This window comes from Rhodamnia argentea, chromosome 3 (genome assembly GCF_020921035.1).
Source record: "Rhodamnia argentea isolate NSW1041297 chromosome 3, ASM2092103v1, whole genome shotgun sequence".
Taxonomy (NCBI): Eukaryota; Viridiplantae; Streptophyta; class Magnoliopsida; order Myrtales; family Myrtaceae; genus Rhodamnia; species Rhodamnia argentea.
The window spans coordinates 14,135,678-14,155,477 of NC_063152.1; the positions used below are offsets into that span (position 1 = coordinate 14,135,678).

Here is a 19,800-nt window from a genome sequence, read left to right on the forward strand (position 1 = left end):
ATTTCCTCTCTTGGCCGAAAATCCTCTCTCACCATCCTCCATTGCCGAAAAAATTCCCAAGCTTCGCCGGTGTCGCCTTGGATCGCCGGAGCTTGACTACCACCGTGAACTACCGGGAACCGCTGGATCTTGTGGATTTTTAGCCAAGCAAAGGGAGTCGCCGGAGCCGCCGGATTGGAATCAAAACTTCTCCCGATTTTTTTGCCGGAAAACCTGCTAAAATTGTGGTAAGTTGGTTCATAAATTTAGATTAGGTATCTATGATGCTAATAGACTTGAGATTGAGTAGATTTGGGTGAAAAATTGGTTGGTTTTGCTCATATTCATGCCTTGGCCGAAAATGAAGAAGAAGGGAGGAGAGAGAAAGATGTTTGTTGACACCTAAATTTTGATTTTTAATAAATCATTCATTTAAGTATAAAATGAGAATTATCATAGTTCTCGCAAAAATTAATTTCTCATGTACTGCATATTTACTTTTTGTTAGTCATGCATATCATTGCATTCGGGCCAGAGGCAAAGCAATTGAGCTCAATTTGACGGAGGACTGGACTAGGCTTAGTTTGGATTTTTTGGCAATCAAGAAGGGGTGTGTGTCGAAAATTAACAAGGCTATTGGAATAATTTTCAGATTAAATCAGCCCATTTATGTTTAATTTGGAAAAATCCTTTTAATTAAAAAATGTCCATTAATTGAAAAAAAAAAGGGGCTTCATGGATGAATATTTTGTCTCCGGATCAAATTGCGATTATCACAAGTTGAGGGACAATTTTGCAAATAATGAAAATAAAACATAAACCCTAGCTCACCATTATAAATACACGCGTAGGGTTTACATTCGAGGGGGCCACATAATTTTACATACACGGCAGAATAGGGAGCGACAGAATAGAAGCACGCAGCCACAAGATTAGAGAAAAAGGGTTACGGTTCTTCGTGCGGGTTCGGAAGAATGGCGTGATCGGGGGCGAAGATTGACTTCTCCGCGGGGGAAAAGTCCAAGAGGGGAAGGGGTTGAATTTTTCTTTCTCTTAAACAAGAAGAATAATTACTTATGCCTTTTCTCTCTTTTTCTTTGCAGGATCTACTTCTTTTGCTACGATTATAGAAACGGCCACGACAATTATGGAACAGGAAGTAGGAAGTGCAGCCTAGCACACGTTTGGGTTCAACCTGGTGATGGTAAATTCATGGAGGTGTTGCCTCGGGTCCAAATTGTGTGTTTGGCAACCTTATTGCGGCATCTAGGTTGCCTCACTTGCACATCGACGGTTTCATGACAAAGCAGCCAGTAATCTTGACGATCGGCATCATAACGCTTGATATTAAGTCAAGCCCATCAAGAACAAAAAAAATGCTAATCGCGTGGCCTCTTCGGTTGAGCGTCATTGTTGTCCTTGATCGCAAGCACTACCGTTGTTCCAAGAAGGCCAATCGCGAACATCCAGGTGCCGAGATGAAGCGACTGTTCAGAGATTCACGTACCGAAAGCAATCTATTCCCGCACTCTCGAGCCTCGCACGGATGATGTTATTTTCGGGTTCAGTTTTCACTTGTTTATCTTTACGGAGTTCCGGTGTTACCTTTGGTGTCTTGCATATATCCATCTATATTGTGGCTCCTAATTAGCATAGTGTTTTTTCAATTACATATCTATATCTCTTTTGATCACCTTTTACACACATGCATACGGGAAGCTTCTCACGTGGATTCATGGGTGTTTGTGAACACCCATAGTGCTCCCTTGTCGTCATCATAAATTTTTTCAATATTCGTCCTACCTTCATCGCAATCATTAGGCGACCACCAAGACCTTGTGAGCGGCCCCCTAACAGCACCACCAAATCAGCCCCGAGGTCTCCAATCTCAGTCATCCAGCCCCGGCGCAACCTAGTAGTCTTGTTCGACCAAAATCAGCCGGACCGCAGTTGCTGTTCAATTCGTTTATCTGCTGTCCAGCCTTTGTTTGAGGTCGACCAGCCTTTGTTTTACTATTATTCGAAGTTCTAATCTTGTGTCAACTTGTCTTAGATCATTCAAGAGTGCATTCTTGGCGAATCGAGCTTAAAAGGTGCTAACTTTGGGCGATTCTTCGAGGCAGCGCAAGTGCAGAATTTCAGCTTGAAAAAGGTAAAAAAATTTTAACTTTTGATTGCAAGTCCATGCTCTTTTGATTGGAAATTTGTAAGTATGTTATTGCATCTCAATGAACATAAAGGATTTGCAATGAAAACTAGAAAATTTAAGCTTTTCTATCCAACTTTTGCTTGAGCTCAAAATTGGAGCTCTTGATGCAAATTCTGATTTGTTTAATAATCCACTTTGATTGATGAATTCAACGGAACCCTATGAGTGCTCTTGAGAATTTATTGAATTGTCTTGGAAAATTAACTTTTCTCAAAGTCATGATCAAATTGGATAGATTTGAAAAGATGAGAATTTTGGATCAATTTTCAATATACACCTCTCTTGGCCGAAATTTGCATGTCATGGATGAGCATTGTTCTTATTTTTATCTCAATTGGTTGAGTTGATGTTATCCCATTGGTTGTTCAATCTTATCTCATTTGAATTGGATAATGATCATGTGAATAAACTTTATCTAATCTATGAGAATTTTCGAATTGGATAACATTTAACTTGTGAATAATCTTTTGCTTCGGATAGTTATCTCACATTCATTCTATTGGTTATATTGCCTTATCTTTTATGGGTGCTCATGTCATGGATACGTTTTGTGTCTAATTGGATGTTATTTGGTCATTGTGGATGGACTTTTGATTCCAATGATTATCTTTAACATGTGAATCGGTTGAGATGATTATTTGATCCTATCTCCGGTAAATTTTCTGAAAGCATTTGATTAGAGATAATATTTGCGTTCGACTGGATAATTATCCCATTTTTTTAGAATTATCTGAAATTAAATTTTCAAACCTTAAAGATAATTTCTCAAATTAAAAATGGATCAATCTTTTTAGATGAGGAAAGGTGGACCCCAATGCCATATTTTTGGCCACCCCTCTCATATTTTCAAAATATCCCAAATAAATTGACTCATTTTCATGTTATTTTTCTTATGCTTGTTTGTTTTGATTTGTTATAAAATTTGCACATCTTTAAACAAACATGCCCATAATATATGCTCCCTATGTGCCTAGACCCTTCGGAAAAATTAAATCACACGCCTTAGCCACGATCTCGTGGAATGGGATGTGATTTAGTACAGAAATTCGTGTTCTGCCCTTTGGTGAGAAGGGACGTTGTTTTTCTATATACATATCCGCATACTCGCTCGAATCCTCGAGGATGTAGCGGATAAAATCTCGCTCTAACCCGGATCTTTGGGAATGAGAGGATTTTCGGAAAAATCGAAAATTAAAAGGTATATTAAGGGCATTTTTGTTTATTTTTGTTCAGATTTTTGATTACTTTTGAATGTTTTCTTTTATTACTGAAAATACCAAAAAATCATCCTTTGGGCACTTAATATATGGTCTTCATGTCACATTTTTTCAATTCACATTGATCAATTAGAGAAGGCTTTTTCATGAAATTGGTACCCAAAGGGCGTTAATTTTTTCAATTAGCGTAACCAAGTCCCCGGAACTCATTCTCTTTGGTTCGTAGAGATAAAATAGTTCTCCCGCTATTTTATATAGGTTTCTAATCAACCTACCGTAAATGATTAGTGGCGGCTCCGATTGAATAATTTCTCATGAACAAACCTAAGTTGCGATTCGGTAGGACTTGGGAGGGTTCGAATTATGTTAGTTGATTTAATTAACCTAATAATCCGTTAGCCTAATTTTAGGTCGCGACAATGTTCTTACATGAATACTGAAATGCAATGAGTAGAAATGGAGGGCTAGGATTTAATCTAGCTAATTTTGCTTTAATCCAATGGTTGGTATTGAATCTTGTTTATGAAGCTTGATCCGACGGCCGAGATTAATTCCTGCTTAGTTTAATTAATTGAGTGGTGGAGATTAATTGTATGTTAGTATAGTATAATCGTATAATACGTATTAAATGCCACATTAGTACATTATAATTGTACGGTACGTATTTAATGTACGTTAGTGAAATTTTGATTATACGGTGGTTATTAATTGCTATGTTGGTAGAATTAATATTGTGTGGCGTAGATTAATTTTTGTGGTAGCTGGAATTAATCGTGTGGCCCGATTGGCCATTGGTCTTGTGTGACCTAATCGGGTGGTCCCGATTTATTAATTCTCTAACGTGAGTGAATCACGTGGTCCCGATCGAGTATTGGTACAGCATATTTAAATCGAGTGGTCTCGATTGGGCAATTGAGAAAAATTAGAAAGATCGCATGGTCCCGATCTTTGTTGAGGAAAAATTGATGAGACCGGATGGTCTTGATGCGCTAATCAGGAAAATTTATCATGATCACGTGGCAAGGGTTGATTAATTGGAAGCATCTGAGGGATCGTGTGGTATCGGCCAAGCGATCGAGGACTTATCGTGATTATATGGTCTTCACGTGGAATTATTGAGAGGAAGTGTGGAATTTTACCCTGAGGCGTTATGACGCGGGGTAGGTATTTTATAAGACCATATTTAGCCTGAGGCGTTATGACGCAGGCTTTGTTATTATTATTTTATCCTGAGGCGTTAAACGCAGGGTTGTGCTTACGATATTATCCCGAGCCGTTAAACGCAGGATACTAACCCGAGGCGTTATTACGCGGGTTACAGCGACTCGAGGCGTTATTACGCGGGTCCGTCCCGTTATAATTTAGCTTGAGGCGTTAAACGCGGGCCCTGGACCAACGTGGAATATTTATACGATAGCCCGATGCGTTAAACGCGGGCATATGAGTAACGTGGAATTTTATATGATAGCTTGAGGCGTGGAACGCCGGCTTTGGAGCAACGTGGAATATTTTTATGGTAGTCTGAGATGTGAAATATCGATTTGAGGGTAACGTAAAATATTTGTAAAAGTGTGACAATTTTTGGAGAAAGAATGGAATATTCTTGAATTTATTTGTGGAGTTTTTGACTCAAGGAAGAATTGTTCGAAATTGTTCACCGAGGTTGTGTCTGGAGGCACTAGAGCCCTAAACTAGGATTAGAGGCTTTCTTGCTGAGATTTTATCTCACCCCGTCGTGGGCTCTCTCTTTTCGGACCCTTTGCCGCAACAATGAATGATCCGCCCTAGAGGTTCGAGATCCCACGAGACATGGATACAGTAGTTACCGAGTATCCGGTGGGAGAAGAAAAGGTGTATTATAGGCACGTGACTATTATTTGGGTGGACACCGGAGAGCTCTTTTGGAAAACCCACAAGTATGAGGCGTGGACATACCGCCACGGGGACTTGACAGTGGGACCACCGACCGGCTTCGATATTCCCTACGATGGTGTTGGGGAATGAGACCCCACTAGCACTCCACCTCCCGACGGTGTAGTGATGAGCCTAGACACCGGTCTTGAAGACTCAGAATCTGACCCGGAGGTCGTGGCGCTAGGAGAGGATGTACGGATCGTCGAGCCTTCGGATGCGGAGCAGCCGCCGGAGATGGATGAGGACGAGCTGGCAGCCATAGACGAGATAATGCCCGATAGAGAGGACGAGGCTTAGGGTAGTTGGTCTCTTGAGCTGTTGTATAGTGTTTTCTTTTTTAAGTATAGTAGGCTTCGACCATGAGATCTTTTTGTTATAAGTGGTCACAAGCTTATACGGTGGCCTCCGAAGCCTTAAGTTTGAGGGTTGTAACAATTATGTATATATATACATAAGTGTGTTTTTACCATCCTAAGTTATCGTAATGTTGTTGATTTCTGTAGGAGGAATAGTTCTGCTTCCACGATGTTTTATAATATTGTTGGCCTTTGGATCCTAGAGAACTGTACGCAATCGTGGTCAGAGGGGATGTTTGCGAGCTCGCAGGGTTCGGATCGTGACAGTTACAGTGAGCAGTAAGTAGCAGCACATGGTTGAGAAAAGAAAACGAGGAGAAAGAACACACTCAAATGAAGATCAGTTGAGTTCAATTACCTACGAATTGCTTCCGTAGCAAGTTCCCATTATTCTAACAACAAAGCTGCGAGCCAATCACCACCATTCTCATCTCTGCCAATCGAATTAAAAGTCCACATCATCTTGGTCCGCAACCCTCGAGTGAGAATAAGCTCTTCATTTCTCTTTCTACCATTTAACTTTGTTCCTCAGCACTTATTTGACAATCTTGCAAGCGTTCATGAAGATCTGTTTTGATGGAATTGTCTTCGTACATAAGTGAACTCTCGGCTTTTGAATCTGCTGATCCAGGAACAACCTCACAGAGTACATGTGGATCCATTAGTCGGTTTTTCAGAATCTCAATCCACAAATCGTTCTCTAGTGGCTCGCATATTATTCGGAGTCCCCATGCTACAACGTCTCCTCTCACCGTAAGGCTAAGTTGTGCATACCTCCCAGCAATTTGGCCAAAATCGATGTCTCCCCACAGATTATCCCGAATGAAATACTGGATATAGATATGACACTTACTCAAATCAGGGAATTCTTCTCGCCTGGAACGCCGCCATTTGCCATTAACATGTAGTCGAATTGTCAAAGAGGCTTCCGCTTTCGAATAATGTCTAAGGGCAACAACACAAAGTGCCAAACCAAGAAACTTCTTATACGAGCCTTTTGAAACCATGAGCGATACGGAGCACTTTTCAACAGGGCTATAGTCTCCAATCTGCATCCACTCTGGCACCTTGCCATCAATAGGGACGAGTGGCACCTTGCTATCAACAGTGAAGATCCACTCTGGCATCTTACTTCCGGAGAGAAGAAAAGAGCAATGAGGACCCTGGTGTCATGAAGATAGACGACCATTAGAAAGTAACCAAGTTTGTTATTTGTACCCAAATAAAAGAATTCAATTTGAGTTTAGTAAGTAATCCTAGCGAATTCCACTTCCTACTAGAGCTCTATAAATGAGTGGAGATCCGATGATCCTTGCTTGCATTCACATGTACAGATTATTCCCATAAAAGAACGCATAGACACCTCCATTACATGCATCTGCGTGCAGAATCCCTTAGTATTTGTTTGTTTTTCTTAAGCCTCCGACCTTGCATTTTCTTTAGTTTTCCAGCTCCATTACACACCGGATTCAAAATACATACTCCACATCGATGTACGTGAGAGAGAGAGAGAGAGACAGAGAATCTAACCTGTGTAAGTGAGGAAATACGAGACATGGTCAACCCTCTGCCGACAAATTGATGAAATGAAGTTAAATGTCCAGTATTTCCCAGAGATTCGCAATTTTGCGCCCGGAACCCCTTTAAAAATGGTGGAAGCTCGGGACACTCTCGTAATTGACGGCAACCTGAAACTCTCAATACGGACAAATGATAACGCTTTTGGATTGACGTAGGAATGCTGGTAATATGGTTCATAGAAAGATCCAGTACTTCTAAAAGGGGACAACAGGAAAGATTTTCAAGAAACTCTACTCCATGCAGAGAACACCCCTCAAGGTCTAATATGCGTAAATTTGGAAGTCCGGTCTCTGTGCGCGGACCAACTGAGTCGTCATACTTTGGGAACCTTTCTAACCCACTAGAATATTGAAGGTTCAATTCTTTAAGGTTTGGTAAGTTGTAAATGCTAGACGGAAGATGTGACAGGTATTCGCAATTGCTTAAATCCAGTGTCTCCAAAGAGATAAGATTTGCTATTGTTTCAGGAAGTTGGGTAATAGAGGTCCCTCGTAAATTTAGCTCTTTCAGACCTACGAGTTTATTTGGAATACGAGGGAATCTTGAAATTTTTTTGCAAGAAGCAAGACGGAGAGCTTGGAGATTTTTTGACTTGAGCACTTCTGGAAAAACTCTAAGTCTATAGCACCCCTCTAAATCCAAAACCCGTAAATTGGCATGATCTGCAATCGACTCGTCTGCTTCTTCCAAGTTTTTGCAATGCTTGAGATCCAATTCCTCGAGATTTGGAGTACATGAGAGGTCGGGCATACGAACCAGTGACTTACATTTACTGAAATTAAGGTACTTCAATTGTTGGAAGCCCTGCAAAAACAACGAAACCAACTCTTGATAAATATTCTGAAAGGTAAAAAGGGAGTGTTTGTATGATGTTGTTGCCACTTTTAAGGAGTTTCATTCTTAGGCCTCAGCACTCTTCATGGGAAACGAAGTAGAGAGAATAGTTAGATCAGGCAACTTGGAATGTACTATTCAGGGTTATGAGTAAATTTCTTAACCTATTAATTAACTTTTCGTTTGGAGTTACGATAAACTGAATTTTGTAGAATTACACATTGTACAAAGAAATTACTGAACACTAGGAAACTTTACCATTAATATGTGTGGATATATATAGATGTGTGTGCACTGGCGCGGAGGGAGAGAGGGGTTAAAGTTTACATGAGATTAAGCCACGTGGCACAATCATGGGAGACTTTAACCCAGAAATTTGGTTTTTATGATCACTTTAACAAATCAGAATTACTCTTATCATTTTACGTTTTAGATTCATTCGAAAGAATTGTATATTAGATAGATACACAATATAAAAAATATTCACCAATAACTTTTAATAGACAATCATAGAAAAAATTAGGGTTAACCCCATTAACAATCCCAAACAGGCATGTACATTTATCTCGAACTCACTTTTTATCTCACAAAACTTTCAAATTAGTACACTACGGCTCAATTCTCCCCAAGCTAATTTTCATCTCACACAAAATTCTAAAGTAACGTGTGACATCCTGTAATCCGACTCGTTTTGAAGCTTTGAATAAATGAAAAGTTTCATTGATGTATTTCGGTTTAATCTCACTCAGAAATGGTCCATTACGAGCGGACTAACCAAATGGGAATGGCTAGCTAGGAAAATCAAGTACGTGGACCTAAGAACTTGATCCTGAGCCGACTCTTTGGCCATGAAAATTGTCAAGGGAATATTTTGGACCAATATAGGCCGATCCTAGAATGATTAAGGAACGATTTGGACAATATCCTACGCTTGGATCATGGGTGATTCCGTTTGATCTCGTATGGGTTCCAAACGTCCCTAAATTATTTTCTAACGATCGCGACCATCGGGACTAGTGATTAACCCTCGCAATTGAATGACAACCAAGGTCGCCATGGTTTGAGTAATTCTTAAACGTGATTTTAATCACGGGTCGATACGCGTAACTCCTAAAAGCCGCTCGTTAGTTTGAGATACGCTAAAATTTCTATTGATTGAGATTGATCACGAATCGAGTTTCATAATTTGACGTCGGACCTTCAGGGGTTTCAATAAATAAATTTTGGACGTTTCCTCATCCAGTGTACAAATTTCTTCGTTGTTCACCCAAAGGGTTCGGGAAAAATAAAATTTGGAGTGGAAATGGGAAATTACCCATTTGCCCTTGAGGAGTACCCAATTTTTCACTTGGATCGAAGAGCATTTTAGTCATTTGACTAGTCTTGTGGGGGGAATTCTATTTTTGCCCTTCTTGCATTCAAGACACCAAAATATCCACCCTTGAATTATCTAGCCTTTTATTAATTAATGTTTTTGGCTCTCTTCTTCTTCATTTTTCAAGAACACTCTCTCTCTCCACCTCACTTTCTCACTCTACCTCACCCCTTGGCCGAATTCACTCTCCCTCCCACTTCCATTGCCGAAAAATTTCCTAAGCCTAGCCGGATTCGCCTTGGATCGCCGGAGCTCGACTACCACCCGAACCACCTTGAACCGCCGGAGTTTTGTGGATTTTTAGCCGAGCAAGGGAGTCTCCGGAGCCGCCGGTTGGAACCAAGATTTCTTCGCCTGTTTCTTGCCGGAAAACTTGCAAAAATTGTTATAAGTTGGTCCCTAACCTTATATTAGGTATCTAGGGTGCTAATAGACCATAGATTATGTAGTTTTTGGTGAAAACTTGGTTGTTTTTGGCCATTTTTATTCCTTGGCCGAGAATGAAGTTTTGAGGAGAGAGAAACCATGTTCTTGAAGTGAATAGTGAATTCAAGAGGATAATTGCATGGTCAAAGTTGGACCATGGTTACTTTTGCTAACTCTAGTTTCTTTATGCCTAACTCTAGTTACTTTATGCTATTATTTAATCATGGTTAGGTTAGTTATTAACTCTAGTTAATTTTTGAACTAGGGTTAGGTTATATTTTAACTATAGTTGCTTTTATATGATAATATGTTGTTATGCCATGGAATTAATTAAATGTGGTATTGTTATAGTTTAGTACTATAGTAGTGAATTAATTGCACGTTAGAATATTTAAATTGTTCGGCCCCGATAAATTTCCACGTTGGTATAATTAAATTGTATGGTGCGTATTAATTGCACGTTAGTATAATTTTAATCGTACGTATTTATTTATTGCTACGCTAGCATAAATATGGTCGTGTGGCGTAGATTGAATTTTGTGGTAGTATAAATTGATCGGGTGGTCTGGATTAATCTATGGATTAACGTGAATTAATCGGGTGGTCCCGATTTATTAATTCTCTAACGTGAGCGAATCACGTGGTCGCGATCTATTATCGGAAAATATGAGGGTCGTATTCAATCGAGTCGTCAAAGGCCAAAGTGAGCCGTATTAGTCTGATTGTCTAAGATCGAGAAGGTATGAAAGTCGTGTTCAATTAAGTCGTCCGAGACCAAATTGCGTCGTGTTCGACTAATTGTCCGAGACTTAATCCGGTCGTGTTCCTATGTGTCCAAGACCGAGATGTTTGGGTCGTATTCCTTTGTGTCTGAGACCCTGGTATATATATAGAGCCGTGTTCTATAAAGGTCCGAGGCTCAATGTTATGAACTTGTATGATGTCGGTGGAGTAACGTGGAATTTTTTTGAGTAATGTGGCTATTTATATTATGGCTTGATGCGTTAAACGCGGGTCCCGGAGCACGTGGAATATTTTATTGTCAGAATGAGGCGTGGAACGCCGAAACGGGAGTAACGTAGAATATTTGAGAAGGTGTGGGAATTTTCGGAGAAAGAATGGAATTTTTCTGGATTTTTAATTGTGGAATTTTTAGGTAAGAAATAAGGATTGTTGGAAATTATTCACTGAAAATGTGTCTGGAGGCACTAGAGCCCTAATCTAGGATTAGGGGCTAGCTTACTGAGATTTTATCTCATCCCGTCGTGGGCTCGTTGTTTATTTCGGACCCTCCGCCGCAAGCATGAATGACTCGCCCCGGAGGTTCGGTGTTCCCCAAGACATGAATACCTTAGTAACAGAATATCCGGTGGGGGAAAACAAAGTTTATTGTAGGCACGCGACAACGATTTGGGTTGACACGGGGGAGATCTACTGGAAGCCCCATACGTATGTAGCTTGGACGTACCGCCACAGTAATATGACCGTGGGACCGTTGAGAGGATTTGATGTTCCCTTCGATGGAGTTGGAGAGTTTGATCCAGTAAATGCTGCTCCTCCGGATGGCGTGGTAGTGCATCCAGATGATGGACCTGGAGTTTTGGCGCCTAACCCCGTAGCCGCGGTACCTACCGAAGATGGGGAAGTTGTGGAGCCTTCAGATCTTGAGCAGCCCCTAGAGTTGGACGAGGATGAGCTACCAGCTGTAGATAAGATTGTACCGGATAGCGAGAACGAGGCCTAGGATAGTTGGCCTCCCGACTTTTGTAGAGTGTTTTATTTTGGTTGTGTAGCAGGCTTCGACCACGTCTCTTTTTGTTATAGGTGGTCACGGGCTTGTACAGTGACCCTCGAAGCCCTAGGTTTGACGAGTTTGTAGCAATTATGTATATATGTACATAAGTGTGTTTTACCATCCCAAGTTATCGTAGTTTTGTTGGTTTCTGTACGGAGATTGTTGTTGCTTTCGCATATGTTGTTTTAATTTTGTTGGCCTTTGGATCCGGGAGAACTGTACACGGTCGTGGCCAGGTGGGATGTCGACGGCTTGTAGGATTCGGGTTGTGACATCCCCGTTTGGAGTGGTATCAGAGCAAGGTCAGCTCGATTCATGTTTGGAAGAGATATGGAGTGATAAGGAGCGATGACTTTGGGATGGTTAGACAGAGAGACCTTAGGTGTTTGCGCAAGCTAAATGCGTTATACGGGGAATTTGAATGTGCCTTTGTGATTTGCTTGATTGACTACTATCGTGCTGAGTGTTTGGTTTGTTTGTTGAATCGTTCTTCTAGAAACGACATTTAGCTTTATGCTAGTTGCTATGTTAAGTAGTGTGAGACTGCTAGATTCGAGTAGATGGTTTAGGTTTCTAATTCCTTGGTGGAATTATTTTGGTTCAGGTGTTGTGAAGAAAGTTGATGGAAATGGAAAATCAAGGTAGAGGTTAGGGGAGCCTCTAGTTCAAGAACAGCCGTTAGGGAAGATCCAAGAGTGGACGGAGTCCTTAGGGCTTTAGAAGAGATTGGGAATCTCATGGGTAGGCAGACTCGAGAACGAGCCGCTGCTATTGCCCAAGCCGCCGAGGCTGCTGCTGCTGCCGCTGCCCATGGAGGCAATGTCAATCGGGGGAACGACAATGGGAATAGACGGATGCATCGGTTGGTAGAGCAGTTCTTGAAATTGAAACCGGCGAAGTTTATCGGGAAAGGTGACCCGTAAGCTACACCTTGTTGGATAGAAGATCCGGAAAAAGCATTTGAGGTATTGGGTTGCGCCGAGGAGGAGAAAGTGACCCTGGCGGTGTATCAGCTTCAAGATACGACTAGTGATTGGTGGAAGGCCACCAAGGGAAGAGTTTTCCCGGAGGATACCGCTTTGAATTGGACTATTTTCACGGAAGTTTTCAATGGAAAGTATTTTTCAGAAACCGCTCGGGAGCATAAGATGTTGGAATTTCAGTAGCTCTGGCGGAACCATATGACGATAGATCGGTATGAGGCTGAATTCTCGAGATTGTCGAAGTATGCACCGAAGATGGTAGAGAATTCGCTAGATAGAGCGAGGAGGTTTCGGGACGGATTGAGGCTGGAGTTTCGCGATCGGTTGATCCCGCTGAACCCGAGAGACTATGATGAGTTGTATGAGCGGGGTCAAATGGTGGAGCGAGACATGAAAGAGAGGGTTGCCGCATTTGGATCGCGGTTCATGCCGGCCGGGGGCAACCGCCGGTTTGGCAAGAGGCCAATGATGGGAAATAGGCGTTTTGTCCCTCCGATCGGGAGGAATAATGGGAAGCCGGTGTATTAGTTCAACCAGAATTGCCGACTTTGTGGAAGAAGGCACGGGAATGGGCCTTGCCCGAGTAGGACGGGGGCGTGTTGCAAATGTGGAAAATTTGATCATCATATAAGGAGTTGCCCGGAGCTAGCCCCAGAACAGCGATTTCGGCCCCAAAGACTCCGGGCGAGACCTCATATTAGAGCCACTCCACAGAATAACCGGAACGGACCGGCGACGCAAGGGAGAATGTATGCGGTGGCGCGCAATGAGGCAGAGAATGCGCTTGGTGTGATCACGTGTACGGTCTCCTTATGTGATCATCTTGCATATGCTTTATTTGATTCTGGAGCGTCCCATTCATTTGTATCTGCTCAATTTGTGGAATTAGTTGGGATTGAGTTAAAAGCGCTAGAAGTAATGTTGCACGTAACTACACCCTTAAAGGATAAAGTATTGGTTACCTTAGGGTGTACTGGATGTAAGATAGTCATTGGCGGTAGAGAATAATTAATAGACCTAGCGGTTTTGACTATGCATGACTATGACGTCATAATTGGAATGGATTGGGTGGGAAAGCAAAGAGCTATTTTTGATTGTGGTAGCAAGGTGATCCAATTTAATCCTATTGGTCATCCTAGATTCGAGTTTGTGGGAAGTCGAGGAGGAATCTCGATTCCCTTGATCTCATCACTGGAAGTGACTAAGTTGTTAAAGGAAGGATGCTAAGGATATTTGACTGCAGTGGTGGATTCGTCGATTGAAGGACCGAGGCTAGAGGATATAGCTGTGGTGCGCGATTATCCCGATGTCTTTCCTCAAGAATTGTCGGGATTGCCACCTGAAAGAGAAGTGGAATTTGTGATTGAGTTAGCACCGGGGACATAACCGATTTCCAAGGCGCCCTACGGAATGTCCCTCTCAGAGTTGAAGGAATCGAAGGTTCAAATGCAAGAATTGCTGGATAAAGGATTTATCCGCCCCGGTGCATCGCCTTGGGGAGCGCCGGTGTTGTTTGTAAGGAAAAAGGACAAGTCATTGCGATTATGCATTGACTATCAATGATTGAATCAAGTGACCATTAAGAACAAGTATCCATTGCCAATGATAGATGACTTGTTCGATCAATCGCAAGGCGCTTCAGTATTTTCTAAGATTGATTTGAGGACGGGCTAGTACCGGTTAAGGATCAAGAAGGTGGACATACCGAAGACCGCTTTCCGTACTAGATATGGGCATTATGAGTTCACGGTCATGCCTTTTGGATTGACCAATGCCCCAATTGCCTTTATGGATATGATGTATCGGATGTTGGGAGAATTCTTGGATCGGTTTGTCATTGTGTTTATCGATGATATTTTGGTGTACTCGAGGAGCTCGGAGGAACATGAACACCATCTGAGCATAGTTCTACGGACTTTAAGGGAGCACGCTCTCTATGCCAAATTTAGTAAGTGTGAATTTTGGCTCAATCGAGTAGCGTTTCTAAGACATATTGTCTCGGGTAATGGAATCTCGGTATACCCGATGAAAATTGAGACTGTGGTGAATTGGCTAAGACCGACGTGCGTCACGGAGGTTCGAAGTTTTCTAGGTTTGGCGGGATATTATAGACGGTTCATAGAAAAGTTCTCTTCGATAGCTATACCGTTAACACAGCTAAAGAAGAAGGAAACTCGCCTTGAATGGACAGATAAGTGTGAGAGGAGTTTCCAAGAACTGAAACATAGGTTGATGACGGTACTAGTTCTGACGATACCATCGAATCATGGGGGATTTGAAATTTATAGCGATGCTTCTCTAAAGGGACTCGGATGCGTATTAATGCAACATGGCGGGGTGGTCGCGTATGCGTTGCGGCGATTGATGCCTCATGAGCAGAACTATCCAACGCATGATTTAGAGCTTGCAGCGATTGTTTTTGCATCGAAGATATGGAGGCATTATTTGTGGGGAGAAAAGTATCGGATCTATACGAATCATCAGAGTTTGAAGTATTTGTTCTCCCGTAAAGAGTTAAATATGAGACAGCGCCGTTGGATGGAATTACTAAAGAACTACGATTGTGATATTTTATATCAGCCTGAAAAAGCGAATAAAGTAGCGGATGCTCTTAGTTAGAAGTCGAGCATTGCGCATTTGATGGTGAAAGAATGGACTTTAGTTGAAAAGTTGAGAAATTCGGAGTTTAAGTTGGAAGTTTGTAATCTCTCAAGCCCGTTGGCAACTCTGAGAATTGAACCCGAGATTCAGGCGAGGATTAAGGCATTGCAGTCGGAGGATCCCGATATTCAGAAAATTTTAGAGATGGATGCCACCAAGAGGAAACTTGAATTTCAAGTGGCCAAGGACGGAATCCTGAAATTTCGTGGACGTCTGTGTGTCCCTAATGATGAGGAGCTTAAGGAAACGATTTTGTCAGAAGCTCATCGAAGCGGTTATAGTGTGCATCCAGGCAGCACAAAAATGTATCAGAATCGTGCCAACAACATTACTTGGTGGAATGGAATGAAAGTAGATGTGGCCAAGCATGTGGCTAAGTGTTTGACATGCCAACAAGTAAAGGCACAACATTGCAAGCCTGGTGGATTACTTAGACCACTGGAGATTCCCGAGTGGAAATGGGAGCACGTTACCATGGACTTTGTCATGGGGTTACCGAGAAGCCAGAGAGGGCACGATTCAATTTGGGTAGTTGTGGACAGATTGACTAAGTCTGCACATTTTTCGGCGATGCGAAAGGATTTCGCAATAGAAAAGTATGCTGAGTTGTATATGAGCCGGATAGTTCGGTTGCATGGGTGCCAATAACAATTACATCGGATAGAGATCCTAAGTTTACCGCAACTTTCTGGAAAAGTCTTTAGAATGCCATGGGAACTCAAGTGCAATATAGCACCGCGTATCATCCTCAGACAGACGGACAATCGGAGAGAACAATTCAGACTTTTGATGATATGTTGAGGGCATGCATAATAGATTTTAAAGGTGGTTGGGAAGAACAGCTACATTTAGTGGAGTTTGCCTACAACAATAGCTTCCAGCAGAGTATCGGAATGGCACCGTTTGAAGCGTTGTACTGCAGAGCTTGCGGAACTCCAGTACGTTGGGATGAAGTTGGCGAGAGAAGTATAACGGGACCCGAGCTAGTTCAGCAATCTGTTGAGGCAATGAAAGTGATCAGAGAAAGGCTAAAGACTGCCCAAAGTCGTCAAAAGAGTTATGCGAATAGACGACGTAGACCGTTGGAATTCCAAGTGGGAGACCATGTTTTCTTGAAAGTGTTGCTGATGAGAGACTTATCTCGGTTTGGGAAGAAAGGAAAATTAAGTCTGAGGTACGTAGGTTCATTTGAAATCCTGGAACGGATTGGGACGTTAGCTTATCGACTTGCTTTGCCGCTGAACTTGTCCCAAGTCCATAACGTTTTTCATGTGTCCATGTTGAGGAAGTACGAACCGGACCCAACGCATGTGTTGGATCATGAGGTTGTGGAAGTTGATGAAAGGGTATCCTACGTAGAAAGGCCAATGCGAATAGAAGACATAAAGGAACAAGTTCTGAGGAGCAAAACATTTTCACTAGTGAAGGTGATATGGGAGCACCATGGAACGGAAGGGGCAACCTGGGAAAATGAAGAAACGATGAGGCAACCGCACCCCCATTTGTTTGAATAGATAAGTTTTGTTGTAAATTTCGAGGACGGAATTTTTGTAAGGGGGAAGAATTGTGACATCCCGTAATCCGACTCGTTTTGAAGTTTTGAATAAATGAAAAGTCTCATTGATGTATTTCAGTTTAATCTCACTCATAAATGGTCCATTCCGAGCAGACTAACCAAATGGGAATGGCTAGCTAGAAAAATCAAGTACGTGGACCTAAGAACTTGATTCTGGACCGACTCTTTAGCCATAAAAATTGTCGAGGGAATATTTTGGACCAATATAGGCCGATCCTAGAATGATTAAGGAACGATTTGGATAATATATTACGCTTGGATCACCGGGTGATTCCGTTTGACCTCGTATGGGTTCCAAACGTCCCTAAATTATTTTATAACGATCGCGACCATCGAGACTAGTGATTAACCCTCACAATTGAATGACAACCAAGGTCGCCATGGTTTGAGTAATTCTTAAACGTGATTTTAATCACGGGTTGATACGCGTAACTCCTAAAAGCCGTCCGTTAGTTTGAGATACGCTGAAATTTCTATTGATTGAAATTGATCGCGAATCGAGCTTCAGAATTTGACGTCAGACCTTCGGGGGTTTCAATAAATAAATTTTGGACGTTTCCTCATCTAGTGTACAAATTTCTTCGCGGTTCGCCCAAACGGTTCAGGAAAAATACAATTTGGACTGGAAATGGGAAATTACCCATTTGCCCTTGAGGAGTACCCAATTTTTCACTTGAACCGAAGAGCATTTTAGTCATTTGACTAGTCTTGTGGGGGGAATTCCATTTTTGTCCTTCTTGCATTCAAGACACCAAAAATATCCACCCTTGAATTATCTAGCCTTTTATTAATTAATGTTTTTGGCCCTCTTCTTCTTCATTTTTCAAGAACACTCTCTCTCTCCACCTCACTTTCTCTCTCTACCTCACCCCTTGGCCGAATTCACTCTCTCTCCCACCTCCATTGCCGAAAAATTTCCTAAGCCTAGCCGGATTCGCCTTGGATCGCCGGAACTCGACTACCACCCGAACCACCTTGAACCGCCGGAGTTTTGTGGATTTTTAGCCGAGCAAGGGAGTCTCCGGAGCCACCGGTTGGAACCAAGATTTCTTCGCCCGTTTCTCGCCGGAAAACTTGCAAAAATTGTTGTAAGTTGGTCCCTAACCTCATATTATGTATCTAGGGTGCTAATAGACTATAGATTATGTAGTTTTTGGTGAAAAATTGGTTGTTTTTGGCCATTTTTATGCCTTGGCCGAGAATGAAGTTTTGAGGAGAGAGAAACCATGTTCTTGAAGTGAATAGTGAATTTAAGAGGATAATTGTATGGTCAAAGTTGAACCATGGTTACTTTTGCTAACTCTAGTTACTTTATGCTATTATTTAACCATGGTTAGGTTAGTTATTAACTCTAGTTAATTTTTGAACCATGGTTAGGTTATATTTTAACTATAGTTACTTTTATGTGACAATATGTTGTTATGCCATGAAATTAATTAAATGTGGTATTGTTATAGTTTAGTACTATAGTAGTGAATTAATTGAACGTTAGAATATTTAAATTGTTCGGCCCCGATAAATTTCCACGTTGGTATAATTAAATTGTATGGTGCGTATTAATTTCACGTTAGTATAATTTTAATCGTACGTATTTATTTATTGCTACGCTAGCATAAATATGGTCGTGTGGCGTAGATTGAATTCTGTGGTAGCATAAATTGATCGGGTGGTCTGGATTAATCTATGGATTAGCGTGAATTAATTGGGTGGTCCCGATTTATTAATTCTCTAACGTGAACGAATCACGTGGTCCCTATCTATTCTCGGAAAATATGAGGGTCGTATTCAATCGAGTCATTTGAGGCCAAAGTGAGCCGTATTCGTTTGATTATCTGAAACCGAGAATGTATGAAAATCGTGTTCAATTAAGTCATCCGAGATCAAAGTGAGTCGTGTTCGACTAATTGTCTGAGACTTAATTCGGTCGTGTTCCTATGTATCCAAGACCGAGATTTTTGGGTCGTATTCCTTTGTGTCTGAGACCCCGGTATATATATAGAGCCGTGTTCTATAAAGGTCCGAGGCTCAATGTTATGAACTTGTATGATGTCGGTGGAGTAACGTGAAATTTTTTGGAGTAACATGGATATTTATATTATGGCCCGATGCGTTAAACGCGGGTCACGGAGCACGTGGAATATTTTATTGTCAGACCGAGGCGTGGAACGCCAAAACGGGAGTAACGTAGAATATTTTAGAAGGTGTGGGAATTTTCGGAGAAAGAATGGAATTTTTCTGGATTTTTAATTGTGGAATTTTTGGGTAAGAAAGAAGGATTATTGGAAATTGTTCACTGAAAATGTGTCTGGAGGCACTAGAGCCCTAATCTAGGATTAGGGGCTAGCTTATCGAGATTTTATCTCACCCCGTCGTGGGCTCGTTGTTTATTTCGGACCCTCCGCCGCAAGCATGAATGACCCGCCCCGGAGGTTCGGTATTCCCCAAGACATGGATACCTTAGTAACAGAATATCCGGTGGGGGAAAACAAAGTTTATTGTAGGCACGCGACAACGATTTGGGTGGACACGGGGGAGATCTACTGGAGGCCCCATACATATGTAGCTTGGAAGTACCGCCATGGTAATATGACCGTGGGACCGTTGAGAGGATTTGATGTTCCCTTCGATGGAGTCGGAGAGTTTGATCCGGTAAATGTTGCTCCTCCGGATGGCATGGTAGTGCATCCAGATGCTGGACCTAGAGTTTTGGCGCCTAACCCCGTAGCCGCGGTACCTACCGAAGATGGGGAAGTTGTGGAGCCTTCGGATGCCGAGCAGCCCCCAGAGTTGGACGAGGATGAGCTAGCAACTGTAGATGAGATTGTACCGGATAGCGAGGACGAGGCCTAGGATAGTTGGTCTCCTGACTTTTGTAGAGTGTTTTATTTTGGTTG

General features: G+C 41.9%; 2 protein-coding genes across 2 annotated transcripts in view; both read right to left on the minus strand.

Moving 5' to 3' along the window:
* The window catches only part of LOC125314483 (tRNA-specific adenosine deaminase TAD2-like), a 636,221-nt gene that overhangs the window by 105,967 nt on the left and 510,454 nt on the right, over positions 1-19,800 (minus strand). The window lies entirely within an intron of this gene.
* Positions 6,191-19,800, minus strand: part of LOC115729247 (disease resistance protein RUN1-like) — a 1,053,956-nt gene continuing 1,040,346 nt past the window's right edge. The window contains exons 6-7 of the mRNA XM_048275572.1: positions 7,902-8,060; positions 6,191-6,838 (exon numbers count right to left, since the gene is read on the minus strand). Coding sequence (XP_048131529.1) covers positions 6,191-6,838; positions 7,902-8,060 — 807 coding nt within the window. The remainder of the gene's footprint in view (positions 6,839-7,901; positions 8,061-19,800) is intronic.